Below are 20,331 nucleotides of genomic sequence, written 5' to 3'. Positions count from 1 at the left end.
CACCGGAACGTTTCAGCTCTTTGCACTTTACACTAGAACATTATAATTAATTATGAGAGTGATGTTAATCTGGATTTAACAATAGGCCATTATCTAAATTAAGCCGATACAAACGTTACGCAAATTGAATAGCGTTTTAACTAATACGGACAGACAATATCGATTCCGCCGTCGTTTGTATACCGTTTTATATGTCTATTATTTACGTACAGTTCCACTTCATTGATGAACCTACGTAAATAAAAACGGTTATTTAAAATAAACGTTTTTTTTTTGTTACATTGAATAATAATAAATAATGTAGTTTACTTACACACACACGCGAGGGAAAAGTGGACAGTATTTAAGGAATAAAGGGAAGTTGTTACCTCAAAACTGGGCTCTGACTTATGAAGACACGTTCTTCTTGGGAGCGCTCCCTTGGTCTTCATACACTCGAAGAACACACCAAAGGGATGGATGATATTGCAGGAGAAGGATAAGTCCGTTACACAAGCTAATTTCAAAGGCGCGGCGCACTCACATAACACACGTTACCGCGGCTCACACGAGAAGGGAAGAGAAAGGAAGTACGTCATACGTCAAATCATTCCATAGACAAATATTGACGTTTCCATGTACGCATAAACCTAAATACGCTACACTTAGTAATAGGGCTTTGCTTTGAACAAGTTTGTATGGGTTGGTATCGTATGTTCTATGTGGCAAACATGCCAAAATCAGTGATAGACGATGGTTTTATGGTGTCTATTAAGTCTTATAGTGATAATTTATCTCAGTGGCTGTGACCACTGACCCTAAAAATGATGATGATTTATTATCAAACGAAATCTAAATCGGTTAAAAAGTCTATTCCGATAGTGCCATTTATGCCAGCCATTTTAGGTCAGGTTTATTAATCAAAATTATATACATATTATTTTAAATACAAAATAATCATTTACAAATTAAGTTTTCGCATACATAAAGAAATTATTAAGTAAAACATAAAACGAACTTTTTGGGTAAGTAGAAGGATATTTCAAAACGCTTTTACAAATTTAGATATGATTAACTATTTTATATATATTTTACATTTTTTAAACATTAACAGCCTGTAAATGTCCCACTGTTGGGCTAAGGCCTCCTTTCCTTTTGAGGAGAAGATTTGGAACATATTCCATCACGCTGCTCCAATGCGAGTTGGTGGATACACATGTGGCAGAATTTCGTTGAAATTAGACACAAACAGGTTTCCTCACGATGTTTTCCTTCACCGCCGAGCACGAAATGAATTACAAACACAAATTGGGCACATGAAAATTTAGTGGTGCTTGCCTGGGTTTGAACCTGCAATCATCGGTTAAGATGCACGCCTTCTAACCACTGGTCCATCTAAGTTAATTCCATATCTTAATTATAAACATAATCGTAATACGCCCCTGAGACGGCCTTATTAAAAATATGAATTGATCTCTTAAAGCCGTCAAACTAGACTTTAATCAAGAAGTTTTCAATGGGAATGGAATTTAAGAAAATTTAGGCATCAAATTATTAGGCTTGGTACATACATGTAACATTGGTTGTATCATTAAGAATACTGATGATGAAGACCAATATCAGGTACCATCTCTGATATCGATCAGGACGCTTAGAATTAGATAAAATAGATAATTGCGCATGACACAAGTGCGCTCTCATATTCCGATGGAAAGGCAATCTGGGTGGATGTTGCCAACTTGAATTTCTTTAAAAAGAAACCTCGTATGCCTCATGATTCCAACCTAGGACTTTAACCTTTCAATATTTGTAGCCTTATAAGTATGTTTTTAATGAAATCGGTAGGTCGGCCGTTTTACGACACAGGCGCTGTGAACAAAGTATAACTAAGATATAATTTCCTGCGGCTGTATTTACACTGACTATAAACCAAGTATTGTCTTTTGGCGGTAAAATATAGGATGAATGGGTAGTACATAATTAAAGGGACAAACAATACTAGTAGTTAGTTGTTAGACTACATAGGTAGTAGATAGAAATGTTTCCTTAATGCGGGTAAAAAATAAAGGACTTTATTTTAATCATCAATATTATACTTTGGTTGTGAATCTATAATTAAGTTATGGTTATTATATGCGTTACGAAACTATTGATCTGTTTGTGACGTAATTTGTCTGCGTATACTCGAGACGGTTCCTTCCTTTTCTTTTAATATTGCCCTACAATATAAATTCGATATAGAACCTTATTATATCCGTGTGAATCCGACACAGAAAGTTAGTAATAAATAAAATAAAAACAGTTTACGATACTGATATAAATATCTATAAGTTTTAAAGATCGTTGTTTTTGCAAGATCTTGAAAGTTGAGCTGAAATGATTCTGTGGTTAGAATGTGAGAATCTTACCCGGTGATAGTGGATTCGAACCGTTCAAGCAAATTTGAAATTTTATGTGCTTAATTTGTGTTTATAATGCAACTCTTGCTCGGCACTGAAAGAATGAAACACCAGGAAACCTGCATGTATCTAATTTCACTAAAATTCTGCCACTTGTATATCCACCAACCCACCTTGCAGCGTAGTGTAATATATTTCAATAATTCCTCAAAGAGAAACGCCCAGTAGTGAGACATTCAACGATTTTTATACAGTCAAACGTTGTTGCGAAACATATTATATAATATTCTAATATATTAAGTAACTAAACACGCAATAATCGTTATTTCGTATAAAGACGGTTTTACCAAATTTTTTGACACCAGAAATACAATTCAAATAGTATCACACAAACTTTTCCTTTCCTATAACCCTTAATATTGTATTGAACGTATAATTCCTTCACAAACATTTATCGCAAGCACGTACACGAGTTTTTGGGTCTTTCAAAACGTACGTGTTTCCACAGCGTACATTACACAGTATACGAATAAAAAATAAATAATAACATCTATGATATCATCAAAGATTGTATTTTGAATATTTTATTTTTAATGCATTGCTTTGATCACTACTTATGCAGATATTTCAGCTTTAAATATACTTTAGAGACATCTAAACAACCTTGCACATGGATTTGCACTATTACTGTGTTCCTGTTTGAAGGAAGATTAAACCAATGTACCGCTACAAATATCATATTTTTGTTTCCATAGTGAACATTCATAGTGTAACGAATGTTTCTTGCAAGCAATAACGTTTCTACCTTCCTATAAGAATGTAAAACCAAAATAAAATACTTACAAAAACACTTTTACTGAACTGAAAATACCTCTATTAACAATATTTTCTTTGAAGTAAATATTTATTCTAACCTATATATTTAAGCTGTGACATTAGAGATGTGCCAGTTAGAATATTGTTCACGTATTCTCGCAGCAAATTGCTTGGGCACTTGAATTCGTGTGAAAAAACCTATGCAAATTCAATTGTGATACACAATACAGAACCATCGTTTCGCGGTTTACCCGAACGCTTTCTTATTTCAGCTGTTATAAAGTATTTATTATACCCAAAAAAAAACGTGTAAAACGATTGCTTTTTAAATTTTAGTTTGTAAATATCCTATCGCTTTATCAAAATGATATTTTGATAGAGGGTGCAAAGCTGACCAAGAAAAAATATATAAATACAGTTACAGTTATAACAAAATATTTATTACTGATATCGATACCCTCCACGCAAAGTCAAAGTCAAAGTCAAAAATCTTTATTCAATATAGAAGTGTTTACACTTGCTTATTGATTGTCAAAAATCTACCACCGGTTCGGAATTTAGCACCTCGGACCTGAGAAGAACCGGCGAAAGAAACTCAGCGGGAACCCAGCGCAACCAAACCCAGCGCAAAAAGCCGTAACATGTTTTTTTGGCAAAAAGAGATTTTGGTACTGTAATGTAATATTAAATAAATACTGCACATCCGTGAAAACCATATTATCAAATCTTCTCTATATACCGAAATTTTAACTCGCTATAGTCTTATTTAAAGGCCCGCGCATATAGTCATGTCCTCGGTTGCGACGATTTGCGTTGGTCTAGAGCGCGCACACGTGAACCATGGGTCAGGTCCGACGTCGTACATTGTAAAAAGAACAAAATATTACAACAGTGTTTAAAAATATAAAAAAAAACAAGAAACTATGTATCTTTTATATTGTAATGTTTTATATATTTATGTTTAAATGTTAAAAATCTCCCTCCTGAAAAATTATAAGCTTTGTCATACGATTTAATGCGCGGAAGGTGTCGATGTATTCCGACATTGATTAGATACTATTCATATTGTCTCTGCCCAAGTATTATTTGTGCAATCCTTAGCTTAAGGTACTATAACGTTGGTCAGGGAACTGGAATCTAAACGCTCATTGGTCCTGATGTTTCAGAAATCCACTGTTAGTTAGTAGGTTAATCATCTAATAACTCACAGTGGACTGGCGTGAAAGAAGTAAGACCTGCTTGATATAAGTAAGTTTGATCTTTGCCAAGCAATAAGATATGAATAAAATACCTATATTATACCATGACGATACGACAAATAGGAGCAAAATCTATATCATAATAAACTTTATTCAAGTAGGCTTTTACAAGCACTTTTGGATCGTCATTTAACAAACTATATTAAGCAAAGCTATTTATTACTAGTTCTGTAGATTCTACCGAGAAGAACCGGCAGGAAACTCAGTAGTTACTCTTTTTCAACATCTAAAAATGTTAATGTTAGTTAAATCCAATTATATATGTATGTTATATTAACTGCCTGGAAGTCAACAAGCATTAAGCGGCGTATCGATTAGAAAAAAAATTAAGACGAGCAGTTAGTTATAGTATAAAAATATATTCGGTATATAGCTTTAACAATAGTCCGTTATGGTCGTATAGCTACGATGATTAGTTACAAATGTTTTAATGTATACATCTAGGTATGTAAATATTTTTTTTATTTTATTCGGCCAAGGACATATTTCCGTGTCGTAACCCATAAGTTTCAGTTATTTCAAACTAACGTTCCATGAAACGAATTAATTAGTTTTAGTAATAGTTGAACTGTATTAAAATTAAGGTGTACCTAAACAAACATTAAATAGTTAACATAATTTGGTTAAACAAAATTATTAACATAAAATCAAAGTACATCTCTTTCCGTGTACGTGAATTTTTGTATAAAGTTTTGACGTTAATATTCGTACGGATTCAAAGTTGGATTATGAATATACACGATGATTTAACAATTTCGCAACGAAAGTGCGACTATCGTGATTTAACAGCCATTGTATATGAATTATAATTCCGTTTATTAAAATTAAACTTCCGTCCGTGGCTTCAATCACGTTTGATTTTATTTTTATGTACATGATAGTTGGCAAGCGAGCAGGAGGCTCACCTGATGGAAAGTGACTACCACTGCCCGTGGACATCTGCAACACCGGGAGGCAGAATAGTTGCAGACAAGTTGCCGGCCTTTAAGGAGGAGTACGTTCTTCTCTTGAAGGTTTCCAAGTCGTATCGATTCGGAAATACCGACGGCGAAAGCTGGTTCCACAGAGTGTTTGTGCGAGGCAGAAAATGTCTTAAAAATCGTGCTGTTTTGGATTAAACAAACGTATTATGATTAAAGCAGATGTGTAAACAAATGTCATGATGAAAAACTCACTTTCACATTTAATATATTAAGTTACCCTTAGTTGAAGCGAAGTTACATACATTAGTGACAATCGAACGGAATAATAAGCATAGAAAGTGGCGTCGGAGAGGGGGCGTGACGACATAAAAGAGGGGTATGACGTGATTAGCGTCACGGCATACAATTCGATCTTACCCCCATGGCGCGCTAATAGACATAATAACAAAAATTCAAAAAACGATATAGATAACACCAATAAGCTAATCTCACACCTTCTACACAAACTAAAAAAAAAATACTTTTAACATTGAATTATTTATTTTTTAATTCGCCTGAAATGTGTAATAATCATGTTGTTTCTAAAGAAAAATTGTTTCTACGCTCCATTAACTTAACAAAACAAAAATACTAAACAAAAGATCCTATTCTACTCTGCCAAAATCACAAGGACATAAGAAATGGCGTAATTAAAAAAAAAAAAAATTTTTTTTTTGGGTCCTGTCGATGTCTCGTTAGGTACTCTTTTTCTGTCGTCATAAAATTGACATTTAAAATAAAAAGACACAACATTGTTTAACTTTTTATCTCCTAGATTATATTTTTAGTAAAGCGGTTTATGTTTTACAAAGTTATTGTATTACTTTAATAATTATGTCTGGGATATATAACATCTGATAGGCGATTTCTTGGAAACGTGAAAAATTTTATATGAAAAAATATAAATCGGTACACGTCATAACTACGTTTTATTCATGTTGTATTTGAAATAAAAAAAACAAGTTTGTTTTTATAATAATTCTCATCGACGATCAGGAAATTATTGTCTATAGAATTTTGTTATTAAATTTCTTATCCTTTTTAATATCGATCCTCGTAAATATTTGCTGAACTTTAATATATATGAGCTATGTTATGTTAGGCTATGTCAAATATGTATCTTGGAAATTAAATGATATGTAATTTTTAAACCAAAATCAGTATGTATTATCACTACACTATTAAAAATCGAGGTCGAAACCAAACAAAACCAAAATTTTTAACTAATTTTTGTCTGATCACGTAAACGCGCGCTTAATAGGTACCTTTACGCAATTGACCCAGCTAGGGTCAAGAACTAAATACAATTATCGATAACATTATTTATCCCTTATAGTGTCTGTTCGTAAAGGTTGAAGGAGTTATTTATTTGGATCGCATTATGCGTATCCCTGACTTTCATAAAGTTAACGCGAAAATATACCGTCTGTCATTCAAGATTCCTTCATTTGTGAAGTATGAGAGGACTCATTTTAGTTTTAGTTTTCGTTATAAATTGCTTCTAAAACATAATTTATATTTATAAATAATAACTGCTTCTAAAATATACCGGCATATAACTTCGATACGCGCTTGGCACGGTGTGCGGGCCATGTCAAAAAAATTAAGCGCTCGAGATGTAGGTACACTGTATTAAAGAGATATCTATTACAAATAGAAAACTCGAGTATTTTGGGCATATTAGGCGAAACAATAAGAAATATAAACTCTTTTAAATTATCATGCGGTGGGAAATGACAGGAAGGAGACGAATTGTTCTCAGAAGGATATTATGGGTTAAATTGAATTTTATATTCTTGTTTCTTATATAAAAAGAAAAAATAAAACACAATAAATACTTACGGATAAAAATAAAAGATTAATTGTTAAAATAAAGTCTGTTTTAATTGACATCCAACACGTGCAGTTTTCCCCGTGTGGGTATTCCTTAACGATAAGTACGATATGAATGATGAAACCAAAAGAAACTCATGAACATTCCGCTATATTTGCCTAGGATATGTGTTCCAACCACTGACACTAGGCAGGAGTCCATTTAAATAAATTTATCGTTTGTTCAACTAATCCGAAACTGATCATTCTTTTTTATTTTCTTAGCTGCCAGTTAAAAAGAGAATGGGAACAGTAATAATAGCAACAAGTTTCAGTTCCCAGCTTGAGGATAATTTGTCTCTTCACGCGCCCCCGAAATAACAGTAACCCTCTTATCACCACAACCTAAACGTATACATACAGCTATATCAAACATTGATTAATTATTGTTAAACACGGTTTTAATCGTGTATGGAATCTGACTAAAGTGTTAAATAGGTCTCATGGTTTTTTTAACTTACAATATGCTGAGAACTTTATAAGACACACTACTACTCAGTCAAAGTTACTTTTGACAACCAACCCAATGGTAAATTGATATATCGATTAAGATTTATAGCACATATACTATAGTTTATCTGAATTTTTGTATAATTCCTTTATATTTCATCAAATTTATTTATTTCGGAAGCACAAAGGATAACCAAGCAGCTCAAATAATTGTATTTGATCCGATAGCGCCAACATCTTGATATTAAACAATTACCATTATATATTAAGCAAAGACCTCATAACGGAAATATAGTATTGGTCAGATACGTTGGTAAAGAGTTACATTTAATTAAAAATAATTCATTCACTAATATTGTTCTTTGGCATTGTTGTGTTAAATACGATACAAGTGTATTTCTTTCAATTTGTGTTTATGTATAGATCTTTAGTTATAAAAATCTTATTTATGAAAATCATTTTTCACAAAAAAATCTCAACATTTCATACAAAAGATCTAAGTGAAAAGACTGATCAAAGGCTGTGGCAATAACTTGGACGTAGAAAAAATATATGTCCATCAAGGGAGCATAGATTTTATGTAGACCGCGCACGTACTACACCTTCAGTAACTTATGTTGTAAGAAAATACTATATACTAATATTGTTAGTTGGAAGTAAATACTTTATTGATTTGGGCCTCCTCGCAACATACATTAACAGCCTGTAAATTTCCCACTACTGGGCTAAGGCCTCCTCTCCCTTTGAGCTTTGAGGTTCGTTGAAATTAGACAGCAGGTTTCCTCACGATGTTTCCCTTCACCGCCGAGCTGAATTATAAACACAAATTAAGCACATGGAAATTCATTTGTGCTTGCCTGGGGTTTAACCCGCAATCATTGGTTACGATGCACGCCTTCTAACCACTGGGTCAGAAAGAAACTGGATCATCTCGGCTCTGTTTGCAACGAATGTCTAAAATTCAAATTTTTTCTCTAACAAAGCGCACCTTGCGTTAAGAATAGAAACAACAATTGTTACCAGCGTATTAACATACTGTTTACCTTTTGTCTGAACTAAAACGAACGTAAAATGATATTAAATTTCTATATCAATCGGATTATTATTTTTAGGCAAAACCGGAAACGAACAACCAATATCTCTTTATATTATTAGTAAAATTGCCATTGGTCTCATTGTCACACGAAAAGATTCTAGCAATTTTCCGTAGGCTACATTCTGGCAGAAGTAAAGGGCGTACACACACCTTATTAAAGGCGGCATATTTATTTTTGATAATTCTGTGTCAATTTTATGGACAACACAATAGTTGACATCATATTTTGATATTAAATTAACATGGTTATTACTACAGGTATTTAAAACGGGATATTTACCATGTTTTTTATTTTTATCTGGTGGAGCTCGATATTTCGACATTATCTACAATATATGTGATGGTAGTGGTGACCAGTGTTTACGCAGCAAACGTGCGAGAAAAGAGGTAGTCCGATATGGACACTTCTAATGCCGTCAACATCTACCCCCGAACTTTAGCCTCGTGAACAAGACATTCGTAGATAATGTAAGAACGTGGTAAACATCCCGTTTTAAATACTTGTAATCATATTTTGATATTAAAAGATGCTACGCTTGTGTATATGTATCATTTTCATTACGTGGAATTTTAATTTGGACTCTTAGTTTAATACAATATGAAAAGTGGGTTAAACATATATTGAATGGGAAAATCTTTATGGATCTAAAAGCATAAGCTGTTTACATAGAGAACCAAATGTCCCGTGAGTGTCCCTTCGGTGTCCCAAGTTTATTGAAAGGACTTTCCAAAAACATAGGCACCGGTCTGCGGGTTCTCTCAAAGGTTGACAAACATCACATCAAGTTTTTTTACGCTTAATTTGACTAAGCGTAGTAAAGAGGATGATTACAATGAATCAAAGATCAACAAATTTATTGATCTTTACCTTATTTTAATCATCACTTTAGAAGATACATTAAGTTGCAAGTTTTAATCGAATCGGAAACTATGTCTATATGTGTACGCGCGATAGATAAGTGGACTGTATTGATATGAATAAAAAAGGGAGTTCGAAATTGAAAACGTAATCCGGGCTCTTACTCTCGAAGACACTTTCTTCTTGGGAGCGCTCCCTTGGTCTTCACACACTTGATGAGCGCGAGCCAAGGAATGAGTGACATTATTTATACGATAGTATAGGAATAAAATAATCGTTCGTTACATGAGCTGACTTTACGATACACACGTTGCCGCGACACACACGAGAAGAGAAGTACGTATTACGTCAAAATCATACAATTGAAAATAATTAACGTTTCAATGTATGCCTTATCCAAAATACGCTACAGTATGTTAAATTGGATTGCACGTTCAGTCATACAAACTTTTTAGCATATTAATATAAGTATAGACTCACTTTGCACTACGGTATCTCCTCGATCCATCATCCCATACTTGTATGAACATAATTCTTGTTTGAAAATAAGGCTCTCTTACCACTAGTAAGGTAGCAAGTTATCATTAAATCCAATCATTGATATTGATCTTATTTGTTTCAGATATGTAATGAAATACGATGGAGCTCTTTCATATAGCTTGGGTTCGAAACCTGTTGGAGTGTTTCCTTTGGAAGATGGACACGAAGATCTGAATACAGCATGGTGATGATAAACGTTTAAAATGGATCTCAACTTCGTGTCGCCCACAAGTGTGAGTGTATTGTAACTTAATCCGATAAAATATTTTGGGCGCAGACAATCAACCAAATATCATTGTCCTCCTGACCTGTGCCAGCTACGGTGGCGACCGTTGAAAGACTAGTCTTTTCCCTCACTCTAATAATTCGATGAGACGTCAAATCTCACATGACCAGAAAGAGTTCAAATACAAGCCTTCAGGTTTTACATGCTTTCAAAGGCACTACTAGCTGCTCATATTGAGAATTTCCTAAAAGAAAACCAAATTACTTTGAACTCAAAAACTCGTGATCTTTGACCATATACGCTAGCCTCTAGACCAATGATACTTACTGCTAGTCCATTTCTAAATCTTTAATCGATTTTTTGGATATCTCTTACTCTTTAGAACATTTCTTAATATCTTGGAAACGTTCAAATCTTGTACAAATTAATTTTCCCTTTAAACAAAAGAGCTGGACTCTTCCTATAATTTATCTGTAAAGTTTTTTTTATAAAGTGATGCTAATCGTTTTACCGGAAAATACGCTTGGGGCATTTTTTAAATATTAATTTAATTTCATGATTCCAAAAATTCATGGACAAATTAAGATAAATCTTCCTAAAGCATTTTTAAGGTCCATGCTCAGAGCTAAATTTATTTTTAAAATTTTTAGTAAATTATTTAATTAATTTTAACATGTAGTGGTATATTTTTCTAGAATAAGACGACTAAGTTTTAATAAGATTTATACATAACTTAACCAAAAATCCCTAAATGAAATATTTAAGCGTAAATATGCGCAATGATTTTATGGCCGTCTAGAGATGTAAAAAGTCGCAGAATTGGTACTGACTCTTAGGCTATTGTCGTCCCCACTCCTAACATACGAGATAAGCTTAAAAGGAGCGGAAAATAAGAATATAAGATATTCATAGTATGGGCTGCTCTCATTCTTTGTAGTGTGGGGTGTGTTATGTGGATCCAGTCGGTGCTCAGGACACCAAGTGTGCCCTACTACGCCGGAATACCCACAAAGAAGCCAGCGGTGTACCCTCCGTCTTTAGAAATCCCTAAATCGATGAAAGAAAAAAGGAAATAAATCGTTTGCGCATGCAACCATGAAAACCTTGTCCTGCATTGTCTGAATATATCAATTCTCAAAACGGTATATTGTTATAATAAATATATATTATTATATTTCTACATATAATAATGCCTATTCCTAGTTTCATATTAATGGATCAAACGACGTAAGTTTTTACGAATAAACCGCCCGCGGAAAATAGGACAAGAGTAATTTAAATGGACTAAAATTTATTGCAAGAATTTACATTCGAAAAAGATTCGAAATAATGCTGATCGTTATTTATTCATTCAACGTTGATATCGACATTTTCAATTGAACTTAATCCGGTATAAATATTTAAATATGTATTCACTTTGTATGCGCAACATATAAAATTGAATATTTATCCTATATTTAATTATAAGATTTAATTACTTCGAATTATAAATATTAAAAAATTCTATTTTCAATAAATTTATTCGACTGGCCACATTTGTATTTTTTATTTAACAATTTATTTGGTCCATAAAAATAAATAACTACAATAAAATATTATTGTCCGACAAACGATTTTTCCCAGTGCAGCTTTGCAAGATTATCCCCGAGCGACGATTGTTTCTCAGCATACATTGACATTATAAATTACCTTCACAAATATAATATATAACGTTCAGAGAAACGAAAAATATTGTCAACCTCCAAATAGCGAATGCGAAACTGCAAATTACTTGAAAAAGCATAAACCCCGGTCTTCTAAATCTACATTTAACCACAACAGTAACGAGGCATTTAATAATAAAAAAATATAACAATTAAGAAGAAACATTAGGAATTTAGGCTCAATAAATCTATACTAATATTATAAATGTGAAAGTAACTCTTTCTGTCTGTCTGTCAGTCTATCAAACCACTGAACCAAATTTGACGAAATTTGGTATGAAGCAAACTTGAACTCCAAGGAAGGACATAGGCTACTTTTTGCCTAAGACAGACAACCAACCCCTAAAACGCGAGCGAAGCTGCGGACGACAACTAGTATTTTACATAAGTTTTATTCATGTCTTCACATCCAACTAAAATATGAAACTTAATAATTACGTCTCGAGAAAATTAAATCCCTTTTCAAAATCTCGATGTCTTTCGCGTTTTACTTTACGAATGATGTCTCAGCTGCAATTACGTCGCTCCAGTTGCGAGGGTTTAAGCGGAAAGAGTACACAACCACATTCAATAGAACAAGTGAGTAGCTGTGAGCTGGAAATTCTCATGAATGTGTGAAACACACATTTAGAAAATTAAAAAACATGTCTTGTGCACGAACAATGACAGACAGAGATATACATTTTAATTTATATGGATATAATTTGAGTTTTGCATTCCATATTTCGAAATTTAAAATTAATTTATACTTCAAACGACTAATTTAATTAATTACATGGTTATGATGTAATGTGACGTGTTACATATTGTGACCATAATTATGTATTTTTATATATATATTTCTTATTTGAAATGGTCTTAATTAGCTAAAAATATTAAATTTGATTTTTATTATATATTTTGGCAAAATTTTATTAGGTACACAAACAGAATACAATATTCCTAAGCATGTGTACACATCTTGCTCATAACAATTATATTAATACAGTCAGGTGCTGTTTTATATAATAATCAAAAATCAATAAATTACATTAAATATATAAATTAAAATCATGTAATATTAACATTGAATATTTATTATTATTAAGCTGATAACAATACATTCATCCATTTGAATAAGAAAATAAATTGAAATCAAACAATACAACAATTATTGTCGATCAGAAATATCTGTCAATGAGTCAATAAGTATTTACAGTATGTCTTACAATGTTTTTAATTTACTTCGTTCTTGTGACACCACATCGAACCACCACGTCGAATTGGTAATACCCAGATACCGGCAAACGAAACCGTAGACAGCAACTTATGAGGCTTAATAAACTTTATAATTGACAAATTTAGTTAGTCATTCCTTGGTTGGAGACGTAAATTTAAATCGACACGATTTTTTTCCATAGATTGAATATGATATTGAAACTAAATATACGTTAACCTTGACCATTTGTTCACTCATCAGAAATTCTACCGCCAATACCAGCTCTCAGTATTGTTGTGTTCCGGTTTGATGGGTGAGTGAGTCAGTGTAGCTACAGGCATAAGGGACATAATATCTTAGTTCCCAAGGTTGGTTGCGCAATGGTTATATATTGTATTGTATGTGTTATGTAAGGAATGGCTAATAATTCTTACAGCGTCGTTGTCTATGGGCGGTGGTGACCACTTACCATCAGGTGGCTCATTTGCTCGTCCACCTAGGATTATCATAAAAAAAAACAATTGTCTCGTCGGTCCAGTGACTAGCTTGTAAGTGAAGTTACGAGACTTTGGATTCAAATTTATGGCCAGCAATTTCTTTGCATCCAAGAGAGCATATATTCTTTCGCCAATCATCAATAATAATTAGTATTGTTGTATCCCGATTTGAAGGGTGTATAAGCCAGTGTAAATACAAGCACATAAGACATCTTACTTCTCTACGATAGTGACGTATTATAGTACATATGGTGTCCGTAGCTACTAAGTGAGCTGGTGAAGGCTGGGACCCTGTCTACTTCCCCGCCATCCGATATGTTGAAGCGTAAACTAATGTATTGGCTATTTTATAAGGTATCCCATTTGCTTGTACGCCTCCTATTTAATAGAATGAAATTGTAAAGTCTTGAACCCAGCGTCATCGCTTTCCATAGAATTATGAAATGAATAGAGAAGAATATATTCTATATAAGACAGTTATGTGTATGAACACACACTAATAACCTGTATATGTATAATAGGTCACGGATTTTGGTCACGACGACTTTATTTATAAACCTTAAGCTGTATAAACTGCTAATGCTATTAGTATATATTAGACCTTCAGAAGTGTTTTATGTTCAAGCCCATTGAGTTTTTCGAGTGAGCATACAATTCGTGTTTAGTTTGAATAAAATATCGAGCATTTAAATATATGTTTGTAAACTAATTCTAAAGCATTAGACGTACCAAAATAACTCTTAAGACTCTCATAGGTTGGATTTTAATTGGCTGTTATCCGTAGATGATATAGGGCGATTTTATCTATACAATTTGTACTAATAAATAAAATTGAAATGTCTGTTTGTGGTTTAAATTATTATTATTACATATTTATTTGCTTTTAAAAATAGAACAGTTAATTACTTGGTTACCGCCGAGCTGAAATCAGTTAGGTTGGTAGAGTAGGTATTACCCATTCGACACTTACTAGTCCTAGAGATGTTTAGTAGCGCTATGTTGCAGTTTAAACAGTTTGAACGAGTGTAATTAATATTATTTTAGTATTCAAGGTCGGTGGCACATTGGCCATATATGGGGTAGCTAATATATAATTTTCACCAGCATATGTATATGACTAGTGATGATCACCTAGCATCAGGAGACTTCACCCTATCTCTTTAAATAAAATATATATATATATATGTATACAGATAAAATTAAAGGCTGTGATTTCAAAAGGTGTTTGTTCTGATACAAGCACATACTTTGTTATGGTTACGGTTGGGTTAGTTAAGGCGTGAAAGCGTAACAAATTAACAAAATAACAAACTTAGGAATGCCCTTACATAAGTCAGTTACACGAATCCTTAATTGGTTTGAACTTTTGGTTACTTTTTGTAATTTGCAATGAGAAAGTTTAAATTTACTTTAAGAATAAATAACAAATACACGTTGCGCTTAGCATTGTAAAATAAACTGGAAAAATTCTAAGAGTTAGTAACACTTTAAGAATAAAAGTGTTTTGTATTTTGCTAGAAGATTTAAAGGTGTTTTAGAAATCAACTGCTATTACCGTCAATAAGCGAAAACCACAATCACATGCAATTTGCTAAGTTATTACCAAGAATCCAGTTTCAGATTTATATTATTCACGCATATTATGTATATTTGTGTGTGTGTGTCTGTATATGTCTGACACAAATAAGCCTCCGTGGCTTGTGTGTTTATGTGTTCCTATAGAATAGTGTACGAGATTTGAATTTTATTGTGAATTTTAATATGATAATATTGTTTATAATTTCAAACAATATAGGATTTATAAATAATATAATTTAAGCTATTTCTTGCCATATTCGTACATTTATTGTAACATATTTATGAAGTTATTTTAAAATAATAGTAAATGTAGCATTTAATCTAAACAAGGTGTATGTGGAGATTAATACTAAATGTACTTCCACGTATGTTAAAAAAATGTGGTAAATAAATTACTCCAGTTCTACGGATAACAAATACATAAATCATTTTTAGTGTCTTAATCATAGATCACTAAGTTTTATTTGTGGTAATCCATGTAGATATATAACCTACATACCTACGTACATCGCTTATGAGAAACGGAAACGGCCACACTACTTCGTCAGTTGGAGTGATAGTGAATCTTTGCAGTCGAACTTTCTGACAAAAGAAAATTATGCTACTGTTTTTCAATGTACTTGCATATAAGTTTGAGCTCTGTATTATAAAACTGCTTTAAGCAAATCCTGATGGTGTTAATTTCAAAGGTGCAAAACTGATTTTTTGTCAAACTTTTCTATTTTGTCGAACCCCAAAATGAACATCTGATAGTAATGTTTAAGATAAAAGACGATTAAATAATATTTTTTTTATCATCACTAGTATCTACTATATATAAGCATGACGGGCCACTATGTTTTGAGAGTGTCAAGAAACGAAAAAAAGTAATAATGACATGTTTGACAGAAAAATTGGATATAGTGCGGTTGGACGTTTCTTCACTCTGACGCAACTTCAGGCTCTTTTGTGTAATGCTTTTGCATTGGTCGTAAGCAAGACGTGCCTGGTGGAGCGTCGTTACTTTATTATAATATCAAAAGTGCTGATTGTATTACTGTTAAACTGTAAAACCTTCAAACACGTGGTTTTAATTCTCCTCGCCCGCCTACCCACGATCGCTCGGCAGCCACAGATGGATACAGAAAATAATGATAATGGCAATGTGTCGTTAAGCATATTAAGAAATTTGCGATGTAAAGAAAAATCACCAAATCACCGCAGAGACATAATATTGTTATGAAAAAAAATGAGGAATATGATAGCTATATACATATACATTTAATATAATCAGATAAAATCGTGATTTTTATATAAAATAAAAAATTGTGTTACGTAGTAGAGTTTAAAATTTATACTTGAAATAGTTCTATCCGTCTCCATAGATCTGCAATACGTTCGTCGTAAGTACTACCAATGACAGCTTCTGAATTGCGTCTTGTATACGAATCTACTATCCGTAAGCAAAACGATTCGTTTTTGAATATAGTTGCCAAACATAAACGAACGTATGAAATATGTGTATACAACAAAACTTTCCTTTTTTTAATGACAACTATAGTAACGGAATTATTTATGAGATTACGAGAACAATATTCGAAATTCAACCTATAAAATGTAACTGAAGCTTAATGCCATCAAAGTTGAAAAAAAATGTTGTTCGAATTTCAAAAATTTAATATGGAACTTTACACGTGATAAATTCAAAGTGACAATGACGTTGAATAACATGACATTGTACAAAAGAGTCAAGTCAGCTTGGAATAATGGAATGGGGTCGCAAAACACGAAGCTTACTAGAAGATCGTAAAAATGTCAAAATATATTATGCGACATTGACTATAATTATCATAGCATTTGATGGATATAAATAAATAATAAAAAAATAGGGTAACGTGGTAAGTCAGTTTCAAAATTTCACGAGTGAGATGAGTCAGTTCTGTTTTTTTATCACAGGTATTCAATTAAGGATATTTTGCTATTACCTTGCTTGATTTTTGATTAATGACCGCAGTTAATACACAAAAAGACATGAATAAACCTCCAGGAAGGAACGGAAGGGATGCTATTCAACTGTCAGGCACGACACGAAGAATTAATGGCGCCAATTAGCAGAGATTTATATCCAACATTGACAGGCTCGTTAGTTTAGTGACTAGCCTATTAAATTAAATACTAGTTGTCGCCCGCGGCTTCGCTCGCGTTTTAGGGGTTGATTGTGATGTGTTAGGCAAACAGCCTATGTCCTTCCTAGGAATTCAAGTTTGTTTCATACCAAATTTCATCAAATTCGGTAAGTTGGTTTGGTAGTAAAAGAGCGACAGACAGACAGACAGACAGACGGACCGACAGACAAAGTTATTTTCACATTTATAATATTAGTATAGATAAAAGAAGACTGAGGTCCTGGGTTCAAGCTGAATGGTTTTTCTGCTAAGGTATTCTTAGTATCAGCTCAGAGTCTGGGAGTTGATTGTGTTTAGACTCCCGTGCCTTGGAAAGCCCGATTAGATTATGACAATGAGGGAATGGAGAGAATAGAGAATGCACTTGACTTGGCTACCGAATAGTATGTGGTCATCACCGCCCATATACATTGGCACGATAAGAAATAATAACCAATCCCGACATCGCCAATGCGCCAGCATCCTTAAGAACTGTAATGGTGTGTCCCTTCTGCCTGTGGCTGCACTTGCTCATTTACCCTTCAAACCAGAGCACAACAATATCAAGTATTGTTGGTAGGTGGTAGAATATGTGATGAGCAAGTGGTACCTACAGAGACGGACTTGCATAAAGATCTGCCACTGAGTGTATTTTATAATATTATGTACGATGTTGATGGCTATTACTCCTTGAGGGTGCCCCCAATGATATCGGTCAACAGGACAAAATTGCATCCAGCAGTCAACCTTGGAAGGCTGGTGAATAAATAATTATATTAAGTAATATTTAAATACTTTTTAGAGTGTCGTTGTCATGTGCTATAAGTTCGCACGTCATTAAATCCAATAGCTGATGCTATTCACATCAATGAAAGCTACTGAATATGTATGATGGCCTGATTTATACGTCAACTATTTTAAGAACTAATTTAGGCCTTCTGCTATTGTGATAAAGTTCGAAATTAGTTTGAGGATGAAAAATAGTTACTAAAGAGGCGTTTATTAGTGGTTTACTCGGTAGCTTTTAATTTATTCTTGTAATAGACTCTGTTGTTTGATAGTACTAAACATGAGCTCAACTACATGATAGAGCTAACAGAGATATTTAGAATTTTTATACACTGCCTTGCGAAAAAGGCATAATACTAGTTAAAAACTGGCAAATCGATCTCCTGATAGTGGTCACCAATACTCATAGACTATAATGCCAGTGCTTGGTACATCAGTTTTGAACAGATTAACGTTCACATTCTTGTGACAGGATTATACAGGGTTTTAAATTCAAAATTTATTTTTTGTTTAATGTTGATTTGTAATTATATATTTAAGTGAACACAGAATACAGTTATATGATATAATATGTAGCAACCATCTATAGTAATATTATAAATTCAAAAGTAACTCTGTTTGTCTTTCTGTGTGTTTGTCTGTATTCGTGGCCAAACCACTGAACCACTTTTGATGAAAATTGATATGAATGAAAGCTTGAACTCTAAGGAAAGACGAAAGCTGACGAAGCCTTTCACACCTGACGACCAACCCTTAAAAACGCAAGCGAAGCCGAGGGCGTCAACAGTGTATGCTTCGTTAGTCTAACTCATAAGGTTGTAGATCTCAAGACAGGGCACAGTCCACAGAGTAATACACAAACAATGAAATGTGTTCGGGTTTTTCCATCAATAAATTCTCATTAGGTTGGGAGTTCGGAAGATGGCAGTATTAACACCCCCGTGTCTCGAAGTACATAAAGCCGTTAGTCCTATGCCTAAACATGCAGTCTCTCTAGTACTGTCGGATTACAGTACCGTTCAATTATAAGACTGCACCTGTGTTCGCGCACATACTCAAGCACTATTATAACTCCTACGTAATTGGCTATTTACCGTTAAGAATATTCACCGTGATCGAAATAGGTCAGGGGGAACATTTCAATATCGTTTGATAGATTTTTTTTTAAATGGCAAATAAAATTTTTAGACTCGGAATAGTTTTCACAAGATTCAGTTTTGGATCGTCTGTCATCCACTTGAATGCCTGATCCTAATCCGTTCCGTTCTTGAGATCACTCTCAGTTCAATTTCCGTACTCATTCTAAGTGAATACGTACGACAACATACCTGCCATATTTCAAATATTATTAGGTATTTTACGTATCATTTTTATATCTCGTATCCGAACGTTTTTAACAAAGATAATTATATCATGAAGTGAATATTACAATTTCATTTTTGATTATTCGATCAAAATTATTATTTAAATAATTATTATTTCATGTAAAATAACCTACAAGAATAAACGCGGATGAATAAACCTTAATCTTATATTTGTTTCAGTTTGTTTAAACACTTCACCTCAATCTTATTTTTGTCACTTATAGTACTGATATTAGTATATATGGAGTCACGTTTATTAATGTATATCTATATATATATATAAAAGCGATATACCGCTCACTGATTAATCATGAAATCACAGAAACTATAACACCTAGGTAGGTAGGTTGCTTATAGGGTCTAGACATCCGCTAAGAACGGATTTTACGAATCTCCAAACCTAAGGGAGTAAAACGGAGGTTGGAAGTTTATGTTTTATAAATTTCGCGCGGGTAAAGCCGGTTTCAGCTAGGCTCAATGATTTGAAACACGTGAATTTTAAGCGATAATTGTGTATACCATTCATTTGATGTGTTTAGCTTTGTTTATTAAAATTGGCAGTGAAGTAAAATTATTAGGAAAACTGCTTGTATGGAATCA

At 33.2% G+C, this 20,331-nt stretch overlaps 1 protein-coding gene across 1 annotated transcript in view; it reads left to right on the top strand.

The window, feature by feature from the left end:
• The window catches only part of LOC113402714 (dopamine receptor 1), a 126,192-nt gene that overhangs the window by 93,072 nt on the left and 12,789 nt on the right, over positions 1-20,331 (top strand). The window contains exon 2 of the mRNA XM_064218778.1: positions 10,315-10,465. Within this exon, the coding sequence (XP_064074848.1) occupies positions 10,436-10,465 (30 nt within the window). The 5' untranslated portion in view covers positions 10,315-10,435. The remainder of the gene's footprint in view (positions 1-10,314; positions 10,466-20,331) is intronic.

This window comes from Vanessa tameamea, chromosome 24, assembly GCF_037043105.1.
Source record: "Vanessa tameamea isolate UH-Manoa-2023 chromosome 24, ilVanTame1 primary haplotype, whole genome shotgun sequence".
In the NCBI taxonomy this organism is placed as follows: domain Eukaryota; kingdom Metazoa; phylum Arthropoda; class Insecta; order Lepidoptera; family Nymphalidae; genus Vanessa; species Vanessa tameamea.
The sequence above is the reverse complement of the archived record's forward strand: the minus strand, read 5'-3'. Positions and strand labels throughout refer to the sequence as shown.